General features: G+C 40.4%; 1 protein-coding gene across 14 annotated transcripts in view; it reads right to left on the reverse strand.

Annotated features, from left to right (window-relative positions):
• Positions 1 to 26,995, reverse strand: part of LDLRAD4 (low density lipoprotein receptor class A domain containing 4) — a 447,577-nt gene that overhangs the window by 202,088 nt on the left and 218,494 nt on the right. For all 14 annotated transcript variants that reach the window (XM_053902349.1, XM_053902353.1, XM_053902347.1 and 11 more), the window contains one exon: positions 3,097 to 3,237. In XM_053902349.1, the coding sequence (XP_053758324.1) occupies positions 3,097 to 3,237 (141 nt within the window). The remainder of the gene's footprint in view (positions 1 to 3,096; positions 3,238 to 26,995) is intronic.

The raw sequence follows: 26,995 nt of genomic DNA on the forward strand, positions 1-26,995 counted from the left end.
TTAAACAGGAACAAGGAGGAAGCACTATGTGTTTTTCTGGAATGTGATATTTTATATGCAGGAATTCCCGTAAAACTTCAAGTTCTCAAGGTAGAGAGGAAGGGGAGCCTCAACATCAGAGTTAGTACTCGGTGAAGGGCATACTGTCCATCTGCTATAGGAAATGTATTGGGAGATCTATTAAAACCCACTTTCAAACGGAGAGCTTCTAAGCCTCGTTACACAGCTATTAACAGAAAGAAACATACCCTTTGTTTATATTCTTGCCCAATAGGGTATGGGGAAGAAAATATATTGATTCAATACTAGATCCTCTTCTAGCATCAACAAAGAGCAGGGAAGCTACAACCTTTCCCAAAGACTCCTGACTACAAAGAACACACCAGCTACAACAAACTCAGAGCAAGTGTCCTGATGTGACAAGTGGGCTGAGTTCCCTCTGGTGGCTGTGAAGAACTGGGGCAAAAGAGTGCAGAAGGGCTGCTGGCCACATCAGAGTAAGCTGCTCTCAGCTGAGGAGGGGACAAAGTAGGTAGGAAACATCTAGAATTTGTGAAGATGAACTAACCTTTGGACACATGAAAAATTTTGTAACATATGAAGAGTGAACCTGACATTAGAGACAAAAGATACAAAGCCATGGTGGTCCACCTCTCCAAGAAATGGCCACAGGTCATGGTCTCAGAGTTTGTGAGTTCAAGCTCTATGTCAGATTCCACACTAATAGCATGGAGCCTGCTTGGGATTCTCTCTCTCTCTCTCTCTCTCTCTCTCTCTCTCTCTCTCTCTCTCTCTCTCCCTCCCTCCCTCCTTCTCTGCCCCTCCTCTGCTCATGCTCTCCTTCTCTAAATAAATAAATAAATAAATAAATAAATAAATAAATAAATAATAAAATGAATGAATGAATGAATAAGTTACCTGGAAATAGGCTTTCAAAAACAGAAAAGAGGGGTACCTGGGTGTCAGTCAATTAAGCATCTGACACTTGGTTTTGGCTCAGGAGATGATCTCACAGTTTATGAGCAGAGTCCCACATCCTTGGGCTCCATTGTGACAGCACAGAGATTGCTTGGGATTCTCTCTCTCCTTCTCTCTCTGCCCCTCCCCTGCTTGTGCTCTCACTCTCTCTCTCTCAAAAATAATAAACTTTAAGAAAAGTACATTTTAAAAAACAGAAAAGAATGCTAACAAGAAGGGGAGAGAGGTGGGAGGAAGGGAAGGGAAAAGAAGAAGGGAAGGGAAAGGGAGGAGAAGGGGGGAGTGGAGGGAAGAGGGTTCAATACAATAAGAGGACTGCAGTTGAATTATCCTAAAGAGAAGGAGAAGCACCTTCAAGATACAGAGAAACAGTCTGCGAAGTGCCCAAGCTTAGAGGGACAAAGTTTCGGTTGGCTTGCTTTTCACACAGAACTCTCTAAACCAGTCAAAATACCACACAGTTGTAATATTCTCTCCATAGTCTATCATGTAATATGTTTGCTGTTACTCAAGTCTAGAGAAAACAAAATAAGAAATTGCCTTTACATTGTTCTTCTCCTTCTAAGACCCCCTGGCTTGAGTCTAGTTGACCTACATCAAGTGCTTAGGACTAGCAAGATTCTAAGTGCTTTCTGTGGACCATCCTGCTTAATCCTCACAATACCCATCCTCATGCCCCACTGTGCAGATAAAGTCAAAGAGCTGCCCCACTGTTAGGTGAGTGCCATGGCCAGGATCCCAACCCAAAAGTCAAACTCGGAGCAGGCAGGACAGTTCACTATGGGGATCCCTTCCCTGTGTCCAAACAAGCTGCATTATGAAAATTACAGTACTTATGGCCACAAGGGCTACTCAATTATTGCTTCTGGTAAGTCAAAGGAACTCTGCTCTCCCCAACCAAGATGTGGCACAAGCTTTGAAAAAATCTCCACAGGAGACACAAGGACCAAATATCAGGAAAGCATTCCTCCTAACCTTAAATTGTCTTCTTATAGTATAGAGATAGGACTCTAAGAACACTCAGTATAAGAAAATGCAAACTGACATGAAGAGAATTATTACACTACTAGACTCCTGAATTTAGCAAGCATAAATAAGAATAGGTCTTAAAACTCACTAGGCATGGCCATTTTCTGAGCTTGCCTTCAATATAAAAATACAGCAGGAATACAGAAAACCATTTCTTTTAAAAAATCTCCTCCCATTTCACATTACAGTATCAATATTTATGCAGTATGATAGCCATAATAGAAATTTTAAATCTGTAAATAAAAACAAATATAACTTCTCAAGATAATGTCAGTAAAACTGGGGAGAGAAGCTGAATTTCATAAAATGATCTCAGTAGGACCCCATGAAGAGGAGCAAACATCCCCCTTGGATGTGCTATTGCAAAGACATGCTCATCATCAACCCGCTTCACTCAGCTCAAGAAAACACAGGAAAAGGTAAGGCAAATTTCTTAAGAGAAGTTCAGCAGTGTGTCAAAGCTGCCTTCTTACTCCTTCCTCTTCATAAAAACCATGAGATCAAAAAATGAAAGAACTTCAAACTCTGATTTCACCTTTTCAAGTATAAGAAATGGTCAAAGCCTCAGCCTTGGGATGTAGACACGTAAACACCTCACTTAATTTGTTTTCTATCTAGTACCAAGCAGAAAAATACATGATCAGAACTTTTTTTCACATCCCATATAAATTTTTCTATTCTATTATTTTAATTACATGGTTAATTATGAACTCTCCACATCTTTCTTTGCTTATTTTAAATTATTTTCAAATTATTATTTTAAATTACTCTAAAACTTTTTACAAAACTGGCATGAATATTAAATCAATATATTATTTCTTACAATCCTGTTAGTGTTTCTAAGGTAAGTAGCCAAAGCCTATTCTAAAACACAATGCCACTGGCCATTTCTGAAAGTAGGATGAATTTCCCAGTTTAGACACACCATCCTTCTATCCTGAAAGAAAAAAACACTCCCTTTGTGAAAATATAAAATTTCTTTTCTTAACCAAAAATCAACATCCTTTCTATTTCCCTATGACCTCATCTCCTAATTACTTCAAAAACACATCCAATTTAATGATACCAAAGTAAGTAGGAGGGACTTACAGTTGAAGATGCCGGGAGGTGGATGCTCGGTCACCAGGAGACAATTTTCTTCATCACTGTTGTCCCCACAGTCGTTCTGTTGATTACAGACCAGTGAACCAAGATACAAGCATTTACCGCTGGTGCAGGTGAATTTGCACTCTGAAAAAGTACAATATAAAGCATAAAGTAGTCAATACAAGTAGTGAATTCAATACTTGAATTTTTTTTTTCCGCATTTGTGCATTTGTGCACCATGACAGTTTGGGAAATCAGTCTATCTGTAGATCCCAAGAAACTGAACTCAGAAAGGGCTATCTTGGTAAGGATCTTATGAAATACACAAGACTGTGTCCCAGGGGCACTCTGGAGCCTGCTGTACATTACTCACCCATGTCTCTAACCCACAAAATAAGTAATACAGGTGCTTTCTTTCCATGACCTGCCTAGCAAAAAAAAAAAAAAAAAAAAAAAAAGTCATAGATATGAGGCTCTTATTTTGCTTGAAAACATCTGTGGCAGTTTCCCAAGCCTCCAAGGATGTGCGGACCCTGAGAAGAAGCAGCACAAGTCCAGAAGAACTTGGGAGCTCAGGCATAACAAAAGGAGACTCAGATATTTTATTTCCAACTCATCACTGGATGTTGTGAAGCTCTGGGCAAAATATTTAACCTCTCTGGTATTCATTTATCTTGTGCCTCAGTAAAACCTATTTTAATAGCAAGCAAGGGGAGCACTGACTTTATAATATAAAGCATAGGAAAATAACATGTGCTCTCTGCTAGCTAAGAAACATCAATGCCAAGGGCCATGTGAGTAACTTACGGGATATGATAGAGCCCAGCCCAAATCCCTATAGGCCACACTGAACACGGGATCCCTGAAATCTCTACAAATCAGTATGTGAAAATGGAATTTACTTTTACAAGACTTTAAAATAAATTTGCAAACTTAACCCGTTACTATCAAAGTAAGCATTTAAGAATAATGGAAATTACACAATTATATATACATGAGCACATAAACATCTATGTATATCTTACATTGAATATCACCTTGCATTCTGACAGTGAGGTTTCTCCCAGGAGCACCCACAAAAGCTGGCAGAACTTGCACAGTATGTCCACATCACTGGGTACAAAAAAAACTTCAGGAAAAGCGTCTCAGATCACTACTGATGCTGACTATCACAGCCTCTTCATTTCTCCTCAATTTTGTCTGTCTAGAATATTGCTGGCAGGTCTGCATCAATTCCTAGGTCCTTTCAACTCTAAAATTCCATTATTCAGATAAAAGACTGGGCATCAACACACCAAGGCCTCCTCCCGTTATGCTAACAATAAACGGGGCTGCAAAGAGAATAACCCTTTTACCTGTTGCAAAGAGACAGAACTTAAATCCTCAAAATATTTCTGTGGCCCAGTATGAAAAGGATATTACAATTCTCCATTTGTTCACATTTTTCTCAAAGAGTATAGAAGACACTAGCCCACCCCCTGACCTAATTTAGAACAGCATGTGAACACAGCCCAAATGCACATCTACAAGTTCATTGCCGGCCACAGGGTCTGGGTTAAAAAATTTGTGCACAGAGTGTGATCCAAGCCATGTGGTAGGAACATTGCTGATGCCAAATGCTCTTCCCATAAGGTAGAAATATTAAAATCCAGCTGTTTGAAATAACATTTATGAAGTGACTTTTTTTTACTTAATGGAAAAAAGGGATGTCAAGAAAAGAATTTATCTTACTTTCCAAAAGAAATACTACAGTTGAGATTAATACCAAACATGAAAAGGACATTAGCCAAAAACAGGCTGATGTTGTTGAAATGGTAACTGGAATAAAGGGAATACTAACCTAAACTGAATCAAACTCCATCTAAAAGATTAACCATTGCTATGGATTGAAAGGATATCAGGTTAGACTACCACATCCCAGTTTGTGTGGAACTTTAAACCAGCAGGAACATGAAACCACACCCACACTTTACTTATTTCAACTTGTTCAAGGGAGACCCAGTCCAGAGAAAAAAATGTTTTCAAGGAAATGAATTATGTGATTCATGCATTTATGTAATCAATACTTTAGCCCCTTCCCTGCTATGTGCCAGGTATTGAGACGTGGAAACACAGAGATGAAAGAGCAAGCCCTCTTCAAAGGGCTCACAACATGAATTTTTTTAATCATATGAGAAGTGACCAATATATTTGCTAACTCTTTCCAATGACATATTTTCCTTCTTTATCTCCTTCATATCTAGAGTGCTGCCCAACAAGTGAATGCAACTCAATGAATCACATATTTGTTGAATAAATGAATGATCTAATCTGAGCCTCATAGAAACCCTGTGAAATAATTAAGTTAGATATTATTCCCATTTCATAGATGAGGAAATTAAGACTCAGAGATTAAGTGGTTTGCCCATAATTAAACTCCTAATAAATGGCAACATTCAGATGTGTGTCCAAATCCATTACCTCTGGTCGCAGGCTCTCTCCAGAACTGCCTCTCAGTTTCCAAGTGTGCTTTCACAAATGTGTAAGGTTCATTTGTAATGAGGATGTCCACATATGTAACAAGGTTCTCAAAACAGTTTCTTTTTTTTTTTAATCTTTATTTATTTTTGAGAGAGAGAGAGACAAAGTGCAAGTGGGGGAGGAACAGAGAGAGAGGGAGACACAGAATCTGAAGCAGGCCCCAGGCTCTGAGCTGTCAGCACAGAGCCCAACACAGGGATTGAACTCACAAGCTATGAGCTCATGACCTGAGCCTAAGTCGGATGCTTAACCCCCTGAGCCACACAGGAGCCCAAAACAGTTTCTTTTCTTAAGTAGGCTTAACATAACTCAGGATGCATTAATAAGGCTTTTGCTAGTAATGTGCTTAGAAAGTTCTTAGTTCTTAGTGCAAACATCAACAGCAATCCATAGAATTTCAAATTCATAAAATCTAAATCTCCTCAATGATGAGTCATTAGCTAAATATCAAACTAAAGGTCTTTCCATTACATGGCCATGTGAATCAAAACAACTGGAATGAAATTTTGAATCTATCGACTTCTTGATGGGATATAGAAAATTACTATAATGCTATTAAGTGTTAAAGATTAATGCTAAAGCTGGAATGAAATTGCAGAGTAAAACATCTGTCTAAGGTAACACAACTGGTGACAACAGAGTCAGGCTTTCAACTTGATCCCGACTCACCTTGCAAGGCCATCTCCACCACACTTTGCTATCCAAAATCCCAGTGTTCAGTGGTCCTCTAATAGGTTATTGTGGTATGTGAAACAAACTAAGAACCCTAGATGAGAGACTCTAACCTCAGCTGTGTACTGAAATCACCGGGGCATCTTTCAACATTTCTGATGCCTGAGTCCCAGTCTAACTGCTTTCAATGGCCCAAGGTCCAGCCTGGGCAGTGGTTGTTTCTAGAGATCCTTAAAATGATTCAGATGCACAGCCAGGATGAAGAACCACTGCCTAGTGAGAATTAGGTAACTTACTTATATTAAGCCCTAATAAGCCCCCCTTTTTTTAGCTAATAATATTTTATTGGAATGTTTAGTTGGTATTTGCTAATTTACTAAAAAAGTATCTCTTAAAAGAGGCAGGTATTTTGATGACTCCAGGACATAAGGCCCAGTTGCTACAACTCTGTACTGCCAATAGGGTATTTCAGAAGCTTTGTGACCACAGTTGTGACCCCAAACTCCATTTTGACCCACTAACGACAGAAAATGTCCTCAATGAAGTAAAACTCAAGTGAGAGAAAGAAGATAGAAGAATAAAAAAATGTTTTCTTACTATATTTCATCCATTCTTTGTGGAACTTGAGTATTTCTGCCAAGCCAGAAGTTGAAGGGTATCAAAGATTGTTTAAACATTGGAAATATTTTGGCTACCAAATTTGTGGTGATTTCAGACGTGTAATACTGAAAGAACAACTAACTACGTAACTTAGTTTTTCCTTTGGGACCTATAGATATGATTTAAAAATCTGTAATACTTCAATAATTTCTCTTCTTTAAAGTTGGGACTTTTTAAATTTTTTTAACATTTACTTATTTTTTTTTTCAACGTTTTTTTTTTATTTATTTTTGGGACAGAGAGAGACAGAGCATGAACGGGGAGGGGCAGAGAGAGAGGGAGACACAGAATCGGAAACAGGCTCCAGGCTCCGAGCCATCAGCCCAGAGCCCGACGCGGGGCTCGAACTCACGGACCGCGAGATCGTGACCTGGCTGAAGTCGGACGCTTAACCGACTGCGCCACCCAGGCGCCCCAACATTTACTTATTTTTGAGAGACAGAGACAGAGCGTGAGCAGGGAAGGAGCAGAGAGAGAGGGAGACACAGATCTGAAGCAGGCTCCAAGCTCTGAGCCGTCAGCACAAAGCCCAATGTGGGGCTCGAACTCACGTACCGTGAGATCATGACCTGAGCCGAAGTCAGACACTCAACCGACTGAAGCACCCCTAAAGTTGGGACTTTTTAAATGAAGAAAATGGCATCCCTTTCTGCCATAACTCTCTACTTCTTATGAAAAAAAAAAAAAAACCACAACTCCAGAATCAGCAACAGATTTTAGATAATCACTTTATATACTCTTAGTAATAGAGAATTTCATCCAGATTTAGGGTCTTCTTTAGTTTTTCTACGTTCCTACATAAAGCTTCTGATGAGCTTCTGTGACTTTGAATTGTCATAGATTCATAAAATTCTAATGTTAAGAGCGCCCTAGAGACACAGTGGTCCAACCTCTCATGTCACAGATGAGGAAATAGTCTAGAGAGAATTCCTGACTTACCCAAAGTCAAAAAATGAATTCCCTGTAATGGAACATAAAACCCAAAATTTCTATCAAATTGAAGGAAAAACTTTTTTGTCCTAAATGTCATTCCAATTATGTATAAATTACTATCAGCCAGTTGGAGTATACTATGTTAGAGAGGAAAACGGAAAAGAATTATTCTGTGAATTCCAAACTTATACACACACACAAAAAAAACACTGTATTAAAAAAAATTGGGGAGGTGCCTGGCTGGTTCAGTTGGTACAGCATGTGCCTCTTAATCTTGGGGTCATGAGTTTGAGCCCCACATTGGGCCTGGAGCCTCCTCCCAGTAGCTTAACAACTTTATATTCTACACCCAAACTTGAACAGGATTCAAAGGTAAATGCTCCATCCTTACTTCCTAGAGAACAAACTTGCATCTCAGAGACCAAAGTTAATAGACTTGGTAGAGTTAACATTCTATTAGTTAAGACAATAAAAAGTACTTGAAAGTTGCTAAGAGGGTAGATCTTAAATGTTCTCACCACAACAAAGGAAATAGTAATTAGGTGACCTAACCTAGGTGTTAGCTCATGCTATAGCAATCATCATTTTGCAATATATAAGTGTATCAAATCAACACGCTGTATCCTAGACTTATGTGATGTTATACGTCAATTATCAATAAATCTGGGGGGACAGGGAACAAAACATTGGTTTCAATTTTTCCTACACTCTTTGTAAAGCCTTAGTTTTCACGGATATAATCTCAGTCACAAAATAAGGACCTATATACAGTATTACATCACAGCTGTAAAATCAGCCTTTTTTGTGAACTGGCAAAGTAGTCTATGGTAGCTATTTCAGTTAAAATTCATACAGCAACATCGGCTCATTCAGTTCACACTTCTATCATTCACAAACCTGAAAACTGAGAGTGATTCTGGCTGCAACATTTCTGACATTAAAATCTAGAATTTGCTCTCAATAATAGGGGCCTTCTCTATGTACTTACACTGTGAATAACAGAGATTAAACTTAGCTGTCAGTAACCTATAGGTGAAGAATTAATAGGCTTCTAAAATCAGTATAAACAATTTTACCACAACCTATGTGAGTTTACATTTCCTAGTATAGAGATGACAACAATATTTTTATTAATGTATACACATTGCCTACCCCCCCACAAGGTAAAGTCCAATAAAAATGAAAATCAATGAGTAAAAAACAAACCAAAAAAATGAAAAAATGCAAGGGAAAAGAGAACAACTCTGTGACTTAAGAAAGCTTTACTAACCAGCCATTAAAATGAAGTCCAAGCAAATGAGCTGCCACAGAGACAAGGAAACCAGAGGCATGGTGGCAAGCCGTCGATAGCTGATAGTGGTAGGCATTCCAATTAATCAGAAACAGACTTTCTCCTGCTTCTAAGACTTAAAAACGTCCATAACTGTTTTTATTAAACAGTATGGAATACTACAACATACTGTCGTATGAATTCCGTACAACAGTATGGAAGCTATCTTACACACCAGTTTTGTCACAAAGAGAAAAGAGCTCCCTGTATGGTTATTTCTTTTATCAGCCTTCAGTGAAGTTAGACTACTGGAGCCAGAATGACAGCACCATAAAGTAGTGATTTAGCAAATTATGAAAATAAGGCTTTGAGAATCTTCAGAAATGAAAAACTAATCCTTAGGGCTATTCTTCTCAAATGTCAGGTTTTGACAGTATATGAATGGCATAAGGATGATTGATAATATGCATATTCTCCTACAAAATTTTTCAATGCAAAGAATACATTTTGAGTAACCTGTAAGAGACTTAATATCTACATATTAGCACACTGATCTCTCTCAAAATCTGAGGGAAGAGGTCTGCAGAAGTTGCATGTGCCTCACCTAATATCATATAGTGATTTATACAGCATGCCGAAAGTCAAATGTAAAGACCACTGTATCACTAATGATGCTCTCCCCCCTCCCTCAAAGACAGAGCTGACTCTCCTGGTTATAAATTTGGAACAAAGGGGAATTTAATTAGAAGGTTTATATTCTGTATAATGAATTAAGTTACCCCAAGCATTTAATAAAAGTCATATCTTAAATGGTGCTACTAAAACCATAGTTGTCCTTCAAAAAGATGAATATGGCATGATAAAAGGATATCTGCCCATATAATAAGATTAACATAGAAGAGCTTCCCATCAAAGATAGTAATAAAGGTTTTTTAACTCAATCCAGTTTATGGTATGGCTTATCACTCCCAATATGGTGCTGAAAAGATAACTTTAATGTGTCTGAAATTATCTGAAAACCATAAGTGAAAAATGTGCTCTTAAAACTCCAAGGTACTTTCAGGCCTTAGACTTCTAGTCCTACAATCACCTTTTGGAGCAGCTTTAAACACTGCCCAACTTGCATCAAAACACCATAAGGCATTTTAAAAGTCAGCAAAAGTCCTTTAGGACTTGAATTGGCAAACAGCGCTATTACATTTTTGTGTTTAAAACCAATTAATGAGTGAATTTGTTTCTGTGTTTTTCTGTATATAAAATATGAGGAGGTATTCTTACTTCTTAGCACAGTACTAAAAGCAAGCAGGTAAAAACTACCTTAAAATACTTTGAGGAACAAAAAAGGCATATCAATATATGCAATGCACATGAGAAAATAGTTTGAAAGTATGCGATCAAAATATAAATAGTGGCTACTTCTGGGTGCTGGGGTCACTAGTAATTTATAAGTTCCTTGATAATTTTAAGTATTATTTTATAACCAAGAAAAATATAAAGTCCTATTTTAAGGCAGAAAATCTCTGTGAGAACCAAATGTTTGTAGAATTCTAAATGTATCACAATCCTAATTTTATTTATTTTTTTAAGAAAGCAAGAGAGCATGAGCGCGAGCAGAGGAGGGGCAGAGGGGGAATGAGAGAGAGAGAGAGAGAGAGAGAGAGAGAGGGTCCCAAGCAGCTTCCACACTCAGCGCGGAGCCCAATGTGGGACTCGATCTCACCACCCTGAGATCATGACCTGAGCTAAAATCAAGAGTTGGAGGCTCAACCAACTGAGCTGCCCAGGTGCCACACAATCCTAATTTTAAAGGCGCTAATAAAATACCTAATTGGCCATGGCATCATCCAAACAGAAATCGAGACAGCTCCAACCCCATAAGGATAAACACTACTTCAGTTACATTTCATTTCATGAAGTACATGCTGACCACTTCCATGGGTGGAACAGTAGTAGCAGAAGGGATACAGTTGGTAGTACCTGCTTGAGTAACTGCCTGAGGGGAGTGGCAAATGAAACAGGTCTGCATGAGGTGGAGCCAAGCCTGTGGAGGCTTGTGAGCCACTGAACAGAAAGCTGCTTTACTATGAGATCTGAGGCATTAAAGAATATCAAGCATAAGGACTGATACACTCTGACACTATAAAAAATATTTCCTTGCAGTACAGTATGTATAAGTGTGTGTGGGTGATAGAGAGAGAGAGAGAGACAGAGACAGAGACAGAGAGAGACAGAGAGAGATCCAGGTCAATGGGTTTATACAAAGAGAAAGAAAAAAAGAACATCCATATAACCAGCGCACTGATCAAGAAACAGAAAAAGCAAGGGGTGGTTGGGAATGTGATTCCTTGGGGTGTTCTAACTTTCATTTTGACAGAATGTCACTGTATGTGAAAATAAGGCAGGGGAGGTAGGGAGCAGGTATCCAGTCATGAAGAACCTTGTACGCCTTGCTGAGGACTATTAATGGCTCTCAATCTATAGGTTTTAAATAAATGTATTTGAATGTAATGGTAACTGGATAGTACAGAGCATTTAATATATACTCATCAAGACTAACCTTGCATAGTGGTTCTCTTATTACTTTGCTCCACTGAGCAAATAAACCGCATATAAGCAGCATAAACCATAAAACTCAACAAGAGTTTTAAGTTGTCCACTAACAGATTTTTCCATATGCATTTGAGGTACACAGACTATGAGGACCACACTCAACTGGTAAGACTAACATAAATGAATGTACAAGTGTTTTACAGCACAAACCTAGGCCCCAAACGGGGGACCCAAACAGGTGAAAGGGAGGCATTTATCCTTGGATATTGCGACTTCTGGGCCTCAGGCTCTTTCTCTCTAAGTCCTTTCTCCCTCTTCAATACTTCATTCATTCATTCAAGAGTCCTGCACTGTTTGGGGCAAGGAGCACTGTTTGCCACAGGCACCAAGGATAAATGTAAACAGTCCACTGGCCTGAAACTCAGAAAACTGGCTTCTCCTCCAGTTCTTAAAGTGAATATTATGTTTCCGCAGAGGCAAGAATCTTAACCTCTAGATTCCTTACTGGTAAATGGGATGCCTGGATTAAACCAGTACTTTTGAATTTTTCCTCTAAACAACCTACGTTTTCCCTTTGAGTCCTCAGGATCATCTGCAAGAGATGAGGTTGGGAGTAGGGTTAGTAAAGAAATCCTGGAAGTTCCACTAAGATATGCATACAGTTAGACTTTTCTCTGAGATTTCACTGGAAAAAGGTCCCCAGCTAAAAATTCTGAAAGCCACCCAATGTCTTAGATCCTCAAAGTTCTTTCAATTCTTACAATCATGATTCTGTAAAATTTTAAGAAAGAAATTTTAAAGAATGAAATTCCACTTTAGCCCTTTGTTGCTTTTGTTGCCTGCTCTTGATTATCCAAATGACAGGTGATCTTTAAAATTTCTGAATTTTGGAAATTTTGGTACATACTGATTATCAACACTACCTCTTTGGGATTCTTCACATCAGCTATACCAACATGATAGAACTTTCCCCATCTTTAAAATAAAAATGGTTTTGTCCCCATTCTCCACTCCTCTGCTCCCACAACTTAATGCCTCTAATCTGAAATTCTCCCCTAAAAAAATTCCAGTCAGGCTTTGGCTCCCATCATTGCACCAAAACTGCTTGTCCACATCCCCAATGACCTCCATGTTGTTTGCTCCAATGTGGTCACCTCAGGCCTCATCTTACCAGACTGCCTTTGACAGATCTGATCAATCCCAACCACCTGGAACCAACTGCTTCAAGGATCCAGGGACATGTCCTCCTACTTTAAGGACCACTCCTTCTCAAAACCTCCTCATTTGGAGGGCACTTTGGAGTGCCCAGACTCACCCTCAGCTCATTCTCTTGATATCTCAAGCAGTCTAGTATTTCCATACTAATAACATCCACAATTATACTGGGCCTTCCCACCTCTCCCTAGACTCTCAATTCCTCCAATCACGTGCTCAACATCTCCATGCAGAATGTAACAGACATCTGAACTTACCAGGGCCAAAACCGGATGCCTCGTTTTCCCATGCAAATTGGCTCCATTCACAGCCTTCTACATCTCAAAACTTCATCCTTCAAATTGCTCAGGCAAAAACACTGGAGTCCTCTTTGACTCTTTCTTTTTCTCCAATCAATTAAAAAATTCTATTAGCTTCAACTTCAAAACACATCTGGAAACTGGTCCCTTCTCACCATCTGACTATAGTCACCCTGGTCTAAGGTGCCAACATCTCTCAACCAGATTACTTCAACAGTGTCCTGACTAGTATCCTATCTTCTCTCTGTCCTTCCCATCATATTCTAGTCCCAAGAGAGCAGCCAGAATGTTCCTGCTGAAATGGGAGCCAGATCAGCTCTCTCCTCTGCTCAAAACTCTCAAATACCTTCTATTTCACTCAGAGGGAATCCAAAGTCCTTATAAGAAACTCTACACAACCCTCCATAATTGGACCCCCACCAACTCCAACCTCCCCTCTCCATCCCTTAGTTGTCTCTGGGACAGTGGCCTCCTCACTGTCTCCTGAACACACAAGACTCACCTACACTTGCTATTCCTTTGCCTGTAACATACTTTCCTGGGATATCTGCTTGGCTAACTCTCTCATTTTCATTAGGCCTTCGCCCAAATGTCAACATCTCTGTGGGGTATGCTCTGACTACTCTGTTTAAGATCAGAACCTCTTATCCATTACACTCTCCCCATACTTCTGGCCCTTCCCATCCTCCTTTCCTATTTCCTTTTTCTCCACTATTCATTTCCGTCTAATGTAATACTTATATATATGCATAATCTTTTCCCTCCACTAGAACATAAACTGCATGAAGGCAGTAGGGATTTCTGTCTGCCTGGTTTTACTAAGGAATTCCCTGGGTCTGAAACAGAGCAGTATATCATCAGCATTCAATAAATACTTGTTAAATAAATCAAAGAACAGAAGTAAAAGCTCATCCAGAGGTTCTTATAGGAAACACAATTAACACAATTGGTATCCATTCGAGTGAAGAAAGTTTTCTCTAACTGAGCAAATATCTTCACTAGGGATACATATACAGAAAATGAGGTAGAAAAGAGACAAAGAGGAGATAAAACTCAAATATATTACTAGCAAATTATATAAGATATTTTAAGGCAAAGAATTAAAATGATTAGCCACAATAGTTTTTAATTACCTGTGGCCTTCATTTATGGAATTATTCTCTCTCTAGTCTTCAATGTCATAAATATTTAGGCTTTTTCCATCTGTCCCTTCCCAGTCATCTGGCCTAATTCCTAAATCACAATATTCTCTCTCAGTGCAGCCCTGTGTGTTTTGGAGAGAAAGCCCATTGTCTGACTAAAGCACTGGACTGTTTGTTCAGGAAACAGCTAGCTCCTTCCCTGACAGCTTCCAGCACCCTGAGAACTGGGTGTGGATACTGAGCTCTCCACCTGTTTTATTTTTTAATATTTACAAACAGGCTCATAGGAGCCAGAGAATAAGGCAGGTATTCATGGTACTACTGACCCAGTCTTGTCCTCAAGTTGATCACAGCTAGTTATTTTTTCCTATTTGGGTAAAAACTGCCTTACTTTCCTGTCTTGAGCCTGACAAGGGTGTCTGCCTGGAGTCCTCCAACTGTCACATACCCTTTATGAAATTTCCCTTCCGAAAACTTATATCTTCTGAGACCTCCACAAAATCCAACCTCGCTGACCTCAAGGAGCAGCTGGGAGACAGCCATATAAACTCCTGCTTTCCCTGCCTCCTTTAGCCAAACCAACTGGAATTTTGAGATGGTATCTTTATACTTTCTTTAATGGATAACAGGATGTTCCACTGTAAGGAGAATGTACCTTGCCCTAATCAAACAAGGTTTGCTACATTTTGTTTTGTCTTATTTCCCCTACTGGTTTCTTAGAAGCTCTTCTCTGTCCCCTCAAGCAAACTTCCCACTGTAGGCCTTATTCAGCCCTGCTTGTCTTCCAGGATAAACTGATGGCCTCCTATCCATGATGGTGCTATATCCAGCCAACTCTCAAAGCTCCCTCACAATACATACAGTCCTAGAGATGCTCAGTGTCAGTAGACAGAGCTATCTTTTCATGTCTAGAGGAAGATCTTTGAGACACTTAAAAAAAGGGCCTTTGGTTTCCACAACTAATCAGATTCAAAGCAGGGATCAATGTGGGTGAACAGCCATTGATTGCCTGGTCCTCCCTCAAATGCCATACTTTAGAAGGAGAAAAACCAGGGCGGGTGAGTCCCTCTTTGCTCTCAGCAGGAGGCTCCCACTGATCCAGGGCCAATCCTGCCTTGGACAGCAGAGATGTAGAAGCCTGTAGCCCTGTACTCTACTTGCATCCATGGTGACTGCTTAATTGGAGAAAATGACCTTCTTCTGACAACTGAGGCCAGTGAGAATCCTAAGTTCCTCAAAGACAAGAAATTTTTGTCCTGAACATGTTCATTTCATGTCTTTGAAAGAGAATTTCTTTATAGTACCATAGGCAAAATAAGACTTCCTGGATTCCTTTGCCTATCTCCCCAATAACCAAAAAGAGACTATTTCTGGTAGACTTAAGAGACTTCAAAACAATTTGATTAATAGCCTGGACTGGGGCACCTGAGTAGTTCAGTAAGTTAAGTGACTGACTCTTGATTTCAGCACAAGTCATGATCTCATGCTGTATGAGATAGAGCCCCGAATCGGGGCTACCAGCAGGGAGCCTGCTTGGGATTCTCTCCCCCTCTCTCTGCCCCTCTGCCCTCTCTCCCTCCCTCTTTTTCTCTCTCTCAAACTAAATAAATAAATATTAAAGAAAAAAAATAATAACCTGGACCAAGGTCTTAAAATCCATCCTCCTCAATGGAACACTGGTTGATAAAATACTTACCTTTTGCAATTAGCAATTAACCTATCATTCTGCTCAATTCTTCCCTGAAGGTACACCCAGTTGGAAGCTTACTGCATTTGTGTGGTATGCCTGATGACCTAACACACAGGAGCTCTGAGCATCCTGCTGCTCTTGGTCAACTGTCCTCAAATGTCCTCCCACTGATTGCTCTGCTCCACACACTAACCTTCGTGGAATTGTCTCCCTTCATAGGCTAGAATCACCGTCAACCTTTGTCTGGCTACCCTTCTACACCCCCTCAAACAGAATGGGCCTCAAACACCATCCATGACCTACTCCATGGATTTGTTTACTGTTGTTGCTGCGAAGCCCAGATCAGTTGGAACTGATAACCACAGTACTATCAATGATTCCATAAGTATGGAAGCACATGATTAGAACAATTCATCCAGCTCCTTAGGCCAGCCACTTCAATATGGAAAACTCACATGTCATCACTTCAGCTCTAATGTTCCTGCTAAAGCTAACCCCCATTCTATCTTGTTCTGTCCTTAATGGAGATAGAAGTAAATGCTCTCACTTAAATAACCATTCACACACTCCAATAGGGTTCTGAGGTTACTCTTTGGCTTTCTCATCTCCAAATACCCAATTTGTCATATTTATCCACATTACCGGAGGAGGACATACACTAAATGGACATGGAGTGGAGTTTTAATGCTATTTCACAGCCAATATAGGAGATTTTTCTCAATAGTAATTTTTTTAATGTTTGTTTGTTTGTTTGTTTGTTTGTTTGTTTATTTTGGCAGGGGAAGAGAGACAGAGAGAAAGAAGAGAGAGAGAGAATCCCAAGCAGACTTTGCACTGTCAGCACAGAGCCTGAAATGGAGCTCGATCTCACAAACCCATGAGATCATGACCTGAGCCAAAATCAAGAGTCAGATGCTTAACTGACTGAGCCACACAGGCACCCCTCTCAATACTATTTCTGTACACAAATTTATAAAATATCAATAATAATTGACAGAAATAAAATATGTGACAGAACTGGAGACCTCAAGCCTACACCAAAAATAAATTCATAAAAAAATACAAACCAAAGTAATTTTTCTTTATATTCAAGTAAAACAAAGCACCCATTTAAAAATGTAACCCTCCTGACCCATGTCCAAAATTGCCTATCTGTGTTCCTTGCTTTATATTTTCTAAAGCATTTAACACTTTAATAAGCCCTACAATTAACTTTTGGTTTTGTTTATGGCCTCTGATCACTAGAATTTAAGTTTGCCTGAATGTAGGAAATTTTTAAGGTAATGTTTTTTTCTCTATTAAAGTTTTTTTAATGTTTATTTTTGAGAGAGAGAGAGAGAGAGAGAGTGCATAAGCAGGGGTGGGGCAGAGAGAGAGAGAGGGACAGAGGATCTGAAATGGGCTCTATGCTGTCAGCACAGAGACCAGACACTCAACCAACAGAGCCAAACAGATGCCCCTTAAGGTAATGTTTAATGTTATTTCCCTGAGGCTTAGAAAAATATCTGGCATGTAATAGGTTCTCAAAAATAATTTTTTGTTGAAAGAAATAAAGTTTATTCTATCAAGTAAATTGTTATTTCTAAATGATAAATATCATGTGTCTCCTCTATTTTAAATTCTTCAGAAGAATACCATCACCTTCAATATTAGTCCATACCAATTAGGTGTGTAAGACTCTTCCTCCTAAAGTGCTCCTGACCACTTTTATGAACTTACTTCCCAACTCCCCTACACATCACCCTGGAAGCCAGCCCCACCAAAACACAAAGATGTTCTCAAGCACACCATGGCTTCCCATCATTTTGCCTTGGTGCACATGATCTCTTCTGCCTAGAATGACTTGTTCTTCCCACACCTTACCTGACAAATGCTTACTGACCTTTCAGGAGAAAAAAGAAAAGCACCATGTCTATGATGCTTTCCCCAACCTCTACATTCCTGCTACAATAAAATATTTCTGTCTCTATGTTCCCATGGCAACCAGCACATCCTTCTAGTACAGTGCTTCCCATGTTGCTGTCATTATTTGTCTATTTGTCTGCCTCACCCAATGGTGAGACCTCTCCAGCCCACAAAACATCACATCTTTACATCCCCAGCATCTAGCAGAGCAAGTGTAGTAACTGTTTGGACTTAAATTGAATCCAAAGTACTGGGAGAGGTGAAGAGAAGTACACTTTGGGGTTCAGTTTTGTTTCTTTCACTTGCACCTAAAATCTATGCTTTCCCCACAGACTATCCACACAGACATACAAGCTAAAGAGAAAGACATAAAAGAAGCAGAAGACACTTCACTCCATTGGTTTCATACTGAATCAGAAAAGCCCATTTGTCTTTGCTAATTTAAGCTATTAAAGCCGTGTAAACCATATAAACTATTGTACTCACCTCCTCTACTACATGTCCAAATTAGAGCCAATAAATGCTAAAGGATAATGTAAGTATATATGTTTTTCACACAGAGAAAATTATACACAAATTCTAGACCAAAATTATAAAATATCAATGATCACAGGTTTCCTTTGAGATAAAGGACATGTGAGAAGGAACCACATGAAAAGGACTTTCTACAATTCTTCAGGGGCACACACGGGGAATAATCCCAAGGAATTCTGCAGATAAAAGAAAACGGGGTTAGTTGTGAGAAATGCAGAAACAATGCATGTGAGCACCCATGGACTCAGCCCTCCCAGTTTCAAAATCAGCTGAAGTCACAGCTCAATGGGAAAGGTAGTAAACAGGGTTTTTCCTAAGTATCCTTAAAATCAGAAACTTTCTTCCCTAAAGGCCCAAAATTATCAGAGTTCAAGAAAAGTGGTAACTCACTATGATTACACCAATATTAATGAAATAAAACTAAGGCCCTGTGCATCAGTAATATTACAGACCTTTGCTTGTCAATCGTCAATAGGAGGTTAAATTATGCCCAGCCCGTGAAAACTGCTGGGATTAACCATGGGGCTCACTCAGCAACCCCAGATGCTGCTACTAACTCCAGAGACACACTCCTTTCCCAGAATCACCTTTCAATTCTGGTCAGCGAAACTCACGTTACCAAGATTAAGCTGCAACTACAGCCTGCAGTCTTGCACAAGCAAATCAAAAGGGAAATTTGGGCGTGTTATATCTGAACAGTTGTATCTAACAACATACTCTTCTGGTACGTGGTTTATGAAGGAGACAGGAGAAGAGGAAAAATGAGACATGTTGCTAGAGGCAAACCAGTAAGCATAGTTTTATCTTTGTTGTTGTTGTTTTTAACAAACAAACATTTGTAGCAGTATGCAGTGTCTCGCTTTATTTGCAAGTGGCAATTAATATGGCCCTATAGGGCTAGAGACAATATTTCTTTGGATCTTGGAACTTGAAGGGCTGAAGCCCTTTTCCTAACTGTGGTTCTTCTCCCCTCATCTTCCATAGTGTGAGCCTTATGGGACCAGTTCACAGAAGTATTCCTCAGCAATAATGGATGTTTGATGAAGAAAGGAATGATAAAAAAATCAAATGGGTTATATAAATGCACATATGCAAAAAGTTGCCATTAATTCAGTAATACTTAGAGATGAATAATTTGTTCATCACACCAGAAATTAAAACGTATTCAGTCTACAATGAGCATTGAAACTACAAGTAAGCCATTCTGTTGGAACCATTTGGTTACCTTATTGCCTGGGCCCTAGATCAAGCCATTCCCAAGTGTGGAGGACACCAACATGGGGTAGTGTCACAAACCTGAGACTGCAGGTACCATGCAGGCTTGGTCAGGCCCACAGCCTCCAGCCCCGCCCATGAGCACACCTACTGTACTGTGCTCTGTAAAATGTGCTTTCCCCTGCAGCTGCCCCAGCTCATGTGAAGATCTACATTTCTGCTTTCCCTAGAGTGCCCAATGTATCTTTTAATTCTATAAGCAGCAATCAGGGCAAGACTGGGGTGAATGGGGACAGCCTCTCAGAAGATCTACAAAAACACAGAGGCAGAGATGAGGGGCATCCAGCAGCCGGTACCATGCCTTCTTCCACGAAGGACAGAGCTCTGCCCTCAGTGACGAGAGGCCTAACAGAGACTCACAGAACTCTAAAGACTTCTATATTGGTAGGAGGCTTGTACTGGGTGGAACGGACACCTCAGCTTTCCCAAATGGGCAGCACTCATCCCCTGAACATGAAGGCCTCTACTGGTTTCTCCACAGCCTTGGACAAGTTTCAGCTTCCCTTATTCTTCACCTTCTGCCTGAGTGCCTCAGACTAACCACAATTAAAGCAGTTGCCTTTCCAACCTTACCATCACCAAATATCAGATGCCCTTAACTTTTACTTTCTTCATCCCACTGTTATTTATTCAATCACTTAGCATTTAGTCAGCAACTACTGAATGCCAGGTCCTATATTAGAGGGCTTTTGCACATCATAGATGAGGAAGCTGATGCTCAGAAAGCTTCTCTGAGTAGATGGTCACCTGGGGAAGAGCCAGAAAACAATTCTTCGCATGTTCACTTTCTCCTGCTCTGGGCACTGGGCCCCTGGGACCCACACGGAGCTATGGTGTCTACGTAGGTCAGAGGTGGAGGAGCAGGCAGAGGATCTCCTGCAGTGATGGGGGCAGTGCTGCAGCATCTACAGACTGGAGGAGAGGGGTGCAGAGCCCAGGCTGGCTTCCTAAATTCCACATAACTTCCCCGCCCATCTTTCCCAGTCCTTGATCTAGAAATGATCAAGACATACAAACATATCCTCATACATGGATTCATGCCTACAAACACCTCCCCACAACACACACACACACACACACACACACACACACACACACACACACAGCAGTAACCTGAAAGGCAACTTGACTATTCCATCCTGCACAGCTATCCCCTCCTACAGAGACTTTAAAAAGTTAGTCTCTGGTACTAAATGCAGAAAGATAATCCCTGCTCCTTTTAATATTCAATGATTACTTTGTTCAGTGGCCGTGGTATGTTTTTCTCTGTATAATGTGGAGGAAGGCTAGTTAAAGGAGGTTCTCTATGCCATCACCATACTCAGCGGCTTGCTCAGATGAGAACATCCTGCCAAATTAAGCATCTGCTAGGCTGCATGCACTGAGTTCCTTGTACATTTGGGACACAGAGGATTGAGGTGCCTTCCAACATGAGTGAATGTAACTAATATTTTCTAGGATGTCAACAGATCATTCTAAAGGGAGTATTCCATAGTTAGCCATTACCCTCTGCAAAGTTCAGGAAGTGTTAAATCAAGGGTGAATGTGGACTGTTATGTCCTATAAGCCATGCAAGTAAGCTCTACACTTGGGCTCTGAAACCTGAGCAACATTTCACCAGATATCCCCAGCAAAATAAATATCAGAGCTCAGGTATGCTTTTGTGAAATTTATCTTCAACAAAGACCCGTGTTCTTTATTTTTGTAAAGAATTAAGATATTGAAAAGACATTTTGTGCTCTGCTGTGTCCTAAGAACCTCCCTCTTTAAAAAAAGTTCTCAATATTGTGGCACTGTTTTCATTATAAATCACAAGTGTGATAGCCAATTAGCAAGAGACCAACAATTTTTCCTCCTCTGAAGGTGCATGCAGATTGGCACAGAGATTCTGTCTTCATCCGTGGCACTCAGACACAATATTTATGCAGGCATTTCAACAAGACCATTCAGCTGACATCTCTGTATGTGGCACGTATGTGAACATGTTCACAGGAGTGTGTGTCCGGTCTTCTACCAGCTGAGAACAAAGAACGTTAAAGCTGGAAGGAATACTAGAAATTGTGAAATCCAAATCCCTTATTTTAGAGATGAGAAATTTCAGTCCCAAAGAAAGGAGGAGCTATAACATGGTGGAACTAGAATCAGACCCCCTGAGTTCAAATCCTGATGTGAGCATTGACTACCTAGCTGATCTCGGGCAAGTTACTCCTCTTCTCTGGGTCACAGTTTGCATACTTGTAAAACACAGACAACCACCAAATCTACCTCATGGGAATATTTTAAGGATGAAATTGTGTAATTCATGTAAGGAACTTAAAAGACTCCCAGATAGATAATATTGTACCTAAAACTAAGTTTGAACCAAACCATGATCCAAAACTTTGGCTTAATGATTTCCAAGCTAACTGCTTTCCAACATGGATCATCACTTAGGAGTGTACAACATGTTGTAAAAGGACAAAAAGACTGAATGAACATCAAAAACATGAATCTCTGTTATATATGTATACACACAGAGGCCCTTGTCCCAAAACTTATGTGAATTTCCAAATACTGTTATGGCACATAATTTCCCCCAATAAAATGCAGCAAAGTATAACTGAAAAATTTAAGGGACCCCTTTAGACTTTTAATGATTCTATAAATATAACCCTAAGGTAATTTATAAAGCTAATAAAATACATTCCAACTGAAGCATTTACTGCAAGTTTTTATTGTTGGTGACAAAAGTACATAAAGCATTTTTCTATGTCATACAATCAAGCCACCATAGAATTAAAAAATCTTTGCTTTTATTTATACAGAATTTCTATTGTCTGGTTTTGAAACCCAACTGATCAGGGTCTAAAGGTGGCAGGACTGGGCTGAAATCCCTTAAGGATGGGAGCTACAAGTGACCAGCCAGCATTCTCTGGCACAATGCCTGGCCCACGAATATGTGTTTCTGGAACCAAACTACTGCCTGGCATATAGTGCCAGCCAACCATAGCTCAAAGTGTTTGTTCACTAGCTGCTGCTCAAACCTTTGAACTTGGTATACCAAAGGTAGTTTAGGTATCTCAACATACAAAAGTAAAGGTTATTCAAGAGCTGACCATATTAGACCTGTGGGCTGTCCATAGTCACAAGTGCCCACAATGGAATCATAAAGACCCAGAACCCCTAAGAGATGAACGACAAAGAAAATATAATGATTCAGGGCATCAATATGAGATGCGGTTTTAAAATCCCCTCAGGCAGGAAGAATGATCTAAAAGAGGCCTGGCAGAGGTAAGGTCCAATAGCATGAGCTTCCCTGTCCCAGGTGGCGAGTTAGACAGGAGCACAGGGACACTGAGTTGATAGAACCAGGTGAAATTCCCAATAAAAATGGCATCAAGCTGTCTCCTAAAGGTGAGTATCCAAGTAGGCATGGAGGTCCCAGATGAGTGTCCAAGCAGGCATGGAGGTCCCAGCATAGACTCAGTGCCTAGAGTGGGGGAGCATGAAGGAGCCTATCCCCAGCACTGTGAATGCCCACCATGGCCAGGGCTGGGCTGGGAGGTAGAAAAGAGACTAACTGAGGAAAAGGCTACAGAGGGAGGACAGGACAAGCCCTTGAAGGTCTCAGGTAACGAGCAGGTGATCAAGGGCTCAGTGCAGGCTCAAGACTCCTGAACATCTGAGAAGCCAAGCCTCCAAGACTATCAATGTCAATGCTAAAACACGAGGTGAGCCACAGAATTGGGAAAGCTTTTATTTCCCAGGGCCTCTCTTCCTCAGTAGATGCCCGATGGTGTTGGGATGTGCCATATTGTAAAACCTATAGTAAAAGAGGTAGATAAAAGGAAACACACAAAAAATTACCTATAATAAATTGAACAAAAAGGAATCCTGACATCTGTAGGCCACACTCTAGGCCACTGTGACAGGAGCATGAGTTCATGTGGTTTGAAATATATCAAACCATCAAATTACTATTTGCAAATAGAGATGTGTTCAGGCCACCACACCAAGGTAGAAATAATTGGTAGTCTTTAGCCCCTTACTTTTGCACTGAAATTTTGTACAAAGCTTGTGAATTATGGCAGGTCAACTTGAGAGAGAAGGAATCAATTTATGTGCAAATGCATTTATTTTTTTAAGCTTTTATTTACTTATTCAAGTAATCTCTACACCCAACGTGGGGCTCAAGCTCACAACCTGGAGATCAAAAGTCGCACACTCTTCTGAATGAGCCGGCCAGGCACCTCACAAATACATTTCTTGAAAATACTTTTCTGATCTCCAGATCTTGATCAGATCTTGGCCTGGCCTCTCCCTACCACACTGGGCTGTGAACTATGGAAACTCAAGCTATGAGCCATTTCTCATTCACAATTATGTACCTTGGTTTTTCTAATGTAGCAGTTGATTTCAGAGTCAGTGTGGCAAAGTGGTTAACAGTGGACACTGCTGCCAGAGTACCTGGATTTGATGCATGGCTCTACTACTTTCTGGCTGTGCAACTTTGGACAAGTCACTTAATCTCTCTGTGCTGCAGTTCACTTAGCTATAAAAAGGAATCAGAAATAGTATCTGTCTCATAAGGTTGCTATGAGAATTCTAGTAATATACATAGAAAGCACCAAGAATAGTGTGTGGCATAGAGAGCACCATGTAAGTGCGTGCTATGATTATTAACGATACCTTCTATTATATGAATTTGGTCTTTACCCTTTATTATAAATCTTGTGCAGTTTACATTTTTTCACCAATAACATGTACTATAACTATTTTTGCTATATCAATTATATTTTTTTGCACATAGAAAATAAAGTTTTGTTGAATAAGTGAGTGAATGAATGAATTCCTATTTCACTAGATACAGGCACCAGTATCATACCAAGAAACACAGACATCTGAGGTACAAACTGACTTCACACAGCTGTTATATAATTGACACAGTGGCCCTTGGATAAGGGCTGTTTTCATTATTTATCTCTACAGCAGGGTGTGATAATGAACCATGCTGACCTAAGACATCATGTAAGATAATGGACCCATAAATGAAGGTGGAACTGCAAACGACTAAAGACAAAGTCACTGTTATTATTGGAAAGAAAAGTGGGAACAAAACCAGAATTTCAAAAGGTGATGGTGCTGGTATGATCCCATTCACATAACTTGAAAAAACGCAAGAACCTGAAGAGGCCCAGGGCTGCCTCATGTTCTGGCTGATGAACACAGCAATCATTCAAGATCATTCATATTTATAACTAGGGAAGGGGCTTCCTGGGCATTATCCCATGTAAGTTTCACAACAAACCCACAAGAGGTATTACTGGGTATAACTGGGCCCACTTTCCCAAGGGTAAACCAAGGATGATGATTTGCCACAGTTCAGAACAACCAGTGTGTGGCAGAGTAGAGACTTACACTCAGGGATTAGGACTCCAGTTTCTAATATCAGGTCTGCTAAAAGGTGATTGTATGATTTTGAACTCTGGGCCTTAGTTTTTCATACCTGAAAAAAAATGAGGAACCTAAAAAGAAGATTTTTGATGACTTTTCTAACCTTAAACTTAACTTTAAACTACCCTCAGCATCAATTCCTAATTATGTCCTACTGGACAACCATGGTATTCCTTGTCTTAGTTCATGGCCCTGCTTTTCAGGCTGCTGCCCACCTGCTCTGAATCCTTTTATCTTTCATTCAACCCAGCAGCTTCTATTATCACAAAGATTCAAAACCCCCCACCAGTCCCATGTCATTACTGAAGATCTGATTGACCATCCCCCCTTTGATCCCCTGACCTACAAGTCAGCTAACAGCTGATGTAGAGTCCAAAACAAAAGATCCCCACAGTGCGCAAAGCACTGTGGAGATGAGGCCAGCAGCCAAACACAATCCTAGCCACCCAACCTTCCATCCTGGAAGGCTTTCTGCTGGAACTAAAATGCAGCTTCAGGAAGGACCCACTTAGGGTCTAGGCAGACCAGCCTGCCTATCCACCCTGCTGATTGATGGGGCAGCAGATGAGGCAACTAGCTGTCCTTCTCTCCAGACAACAGCCTTGGAGAACAGGAATCCCATGGGAAAGATGATACAATGGATTCCAACGGGTTGCTAAGACTTGTCCTACAGGGTGAGGTTTGCCCCTCTCGTAAGCTGAGGGTGTTGCCCACTTCATATATCAACTCCAGGAGCTGTTCAAAAACAAGTCGCCTTTCCTCACAAGGCACAATATGCCTCACAGCCCTGAGACCATGGCCAGCTCCTTCAGATACTCTTGACCATGAAGGAGAGGCATCTGCCATGCAACCAGACCTCCCTCAATGAAGAAAGCACCCATACCCCATCCTCAGTGGAACAGCATCAGGACCTCCCCTGCTGCTCTTTGTCACACTCTTACCAACAACCCAAGCACACCACATGCTGGATGAACTTACACAAACCCCACTTCTGGGGGGAGGATAATCATCTGGAGAAAGGTCGTTCCCCTAGGCTATTACCCATCTTAATGAACAAATAAAAATGATAGGGTGTTTCAGGTCATCAGACATTGTATATGTTCTAGAAATGTGAACAACCTCTTAGCTGAGGAGTAAATCAGCATTTCTGGGACTAAGGACCCTACACTGTACAGAGACCTCCATGCAAGGGTGCCATCAAATATCTTACCAACAGTTTCAACTGTAGGTGAATTTCAATTATCCATGATTACGGGTGAAGAGTAGTAAGGATGATCCCCAAAGAACTGCTTACACAGGCTTCACAAAGAATTTTTGTACCCTCTTTTTGCATAAAGCTGAGCCTGGTGTATGGGGATTTTACTTCATGGTGAATAGTGAAGCCCCCCTCAGAAGGGCTACACTGTCAAAGGGCTTAGGGTCGTGTGGGCTTCCTCCTACTCTGAGCTCCCCAACACTTCAAGCTGAATAGAGAGAAGGTGGCCATCTGAAAACCAGCCTCCCCATTTACTGTCCCTGGCCTAAGAAGATAATGAGGTCTTTTGGTTTAATGGACCTCCTGCTAGGCTGCAGCAACTAGAAATGCAAAAGTAAGTAAAAAATGGTTCATTGTGTCAATGGGGGACGTTATCATATTCTCCAATTAGTCCTATAATTATGAAGTTGAAAAATGATTTCCCTCTGTAAAACCCAAATTCCTGCCTGCCCTCTGACCTCTAAGTGATAATGACAATAGCGATGTTGACTGTACAAGGAACTGAACTAGGCCAGGCACTGTACATGCACTGCTCTGCTGAATCCAATG

This window comes from Panthera pardus, unplaced genomic scaffold (genome assembly GCF_024362965.1).
Source record: "Panthera pardus isolate Hobbes unplaced genomic scaffold, ASM2436296v1 HiC_scaffold_15, whole genome shotgun sequence".
In the NCBI taxonomy this organism is placed as follows: domain Eukaryota; kingdom Metazoa; phylum Chordata; class Mammalia; order Carnivora; family Felidae; genus Panthera; species Panthera pardus.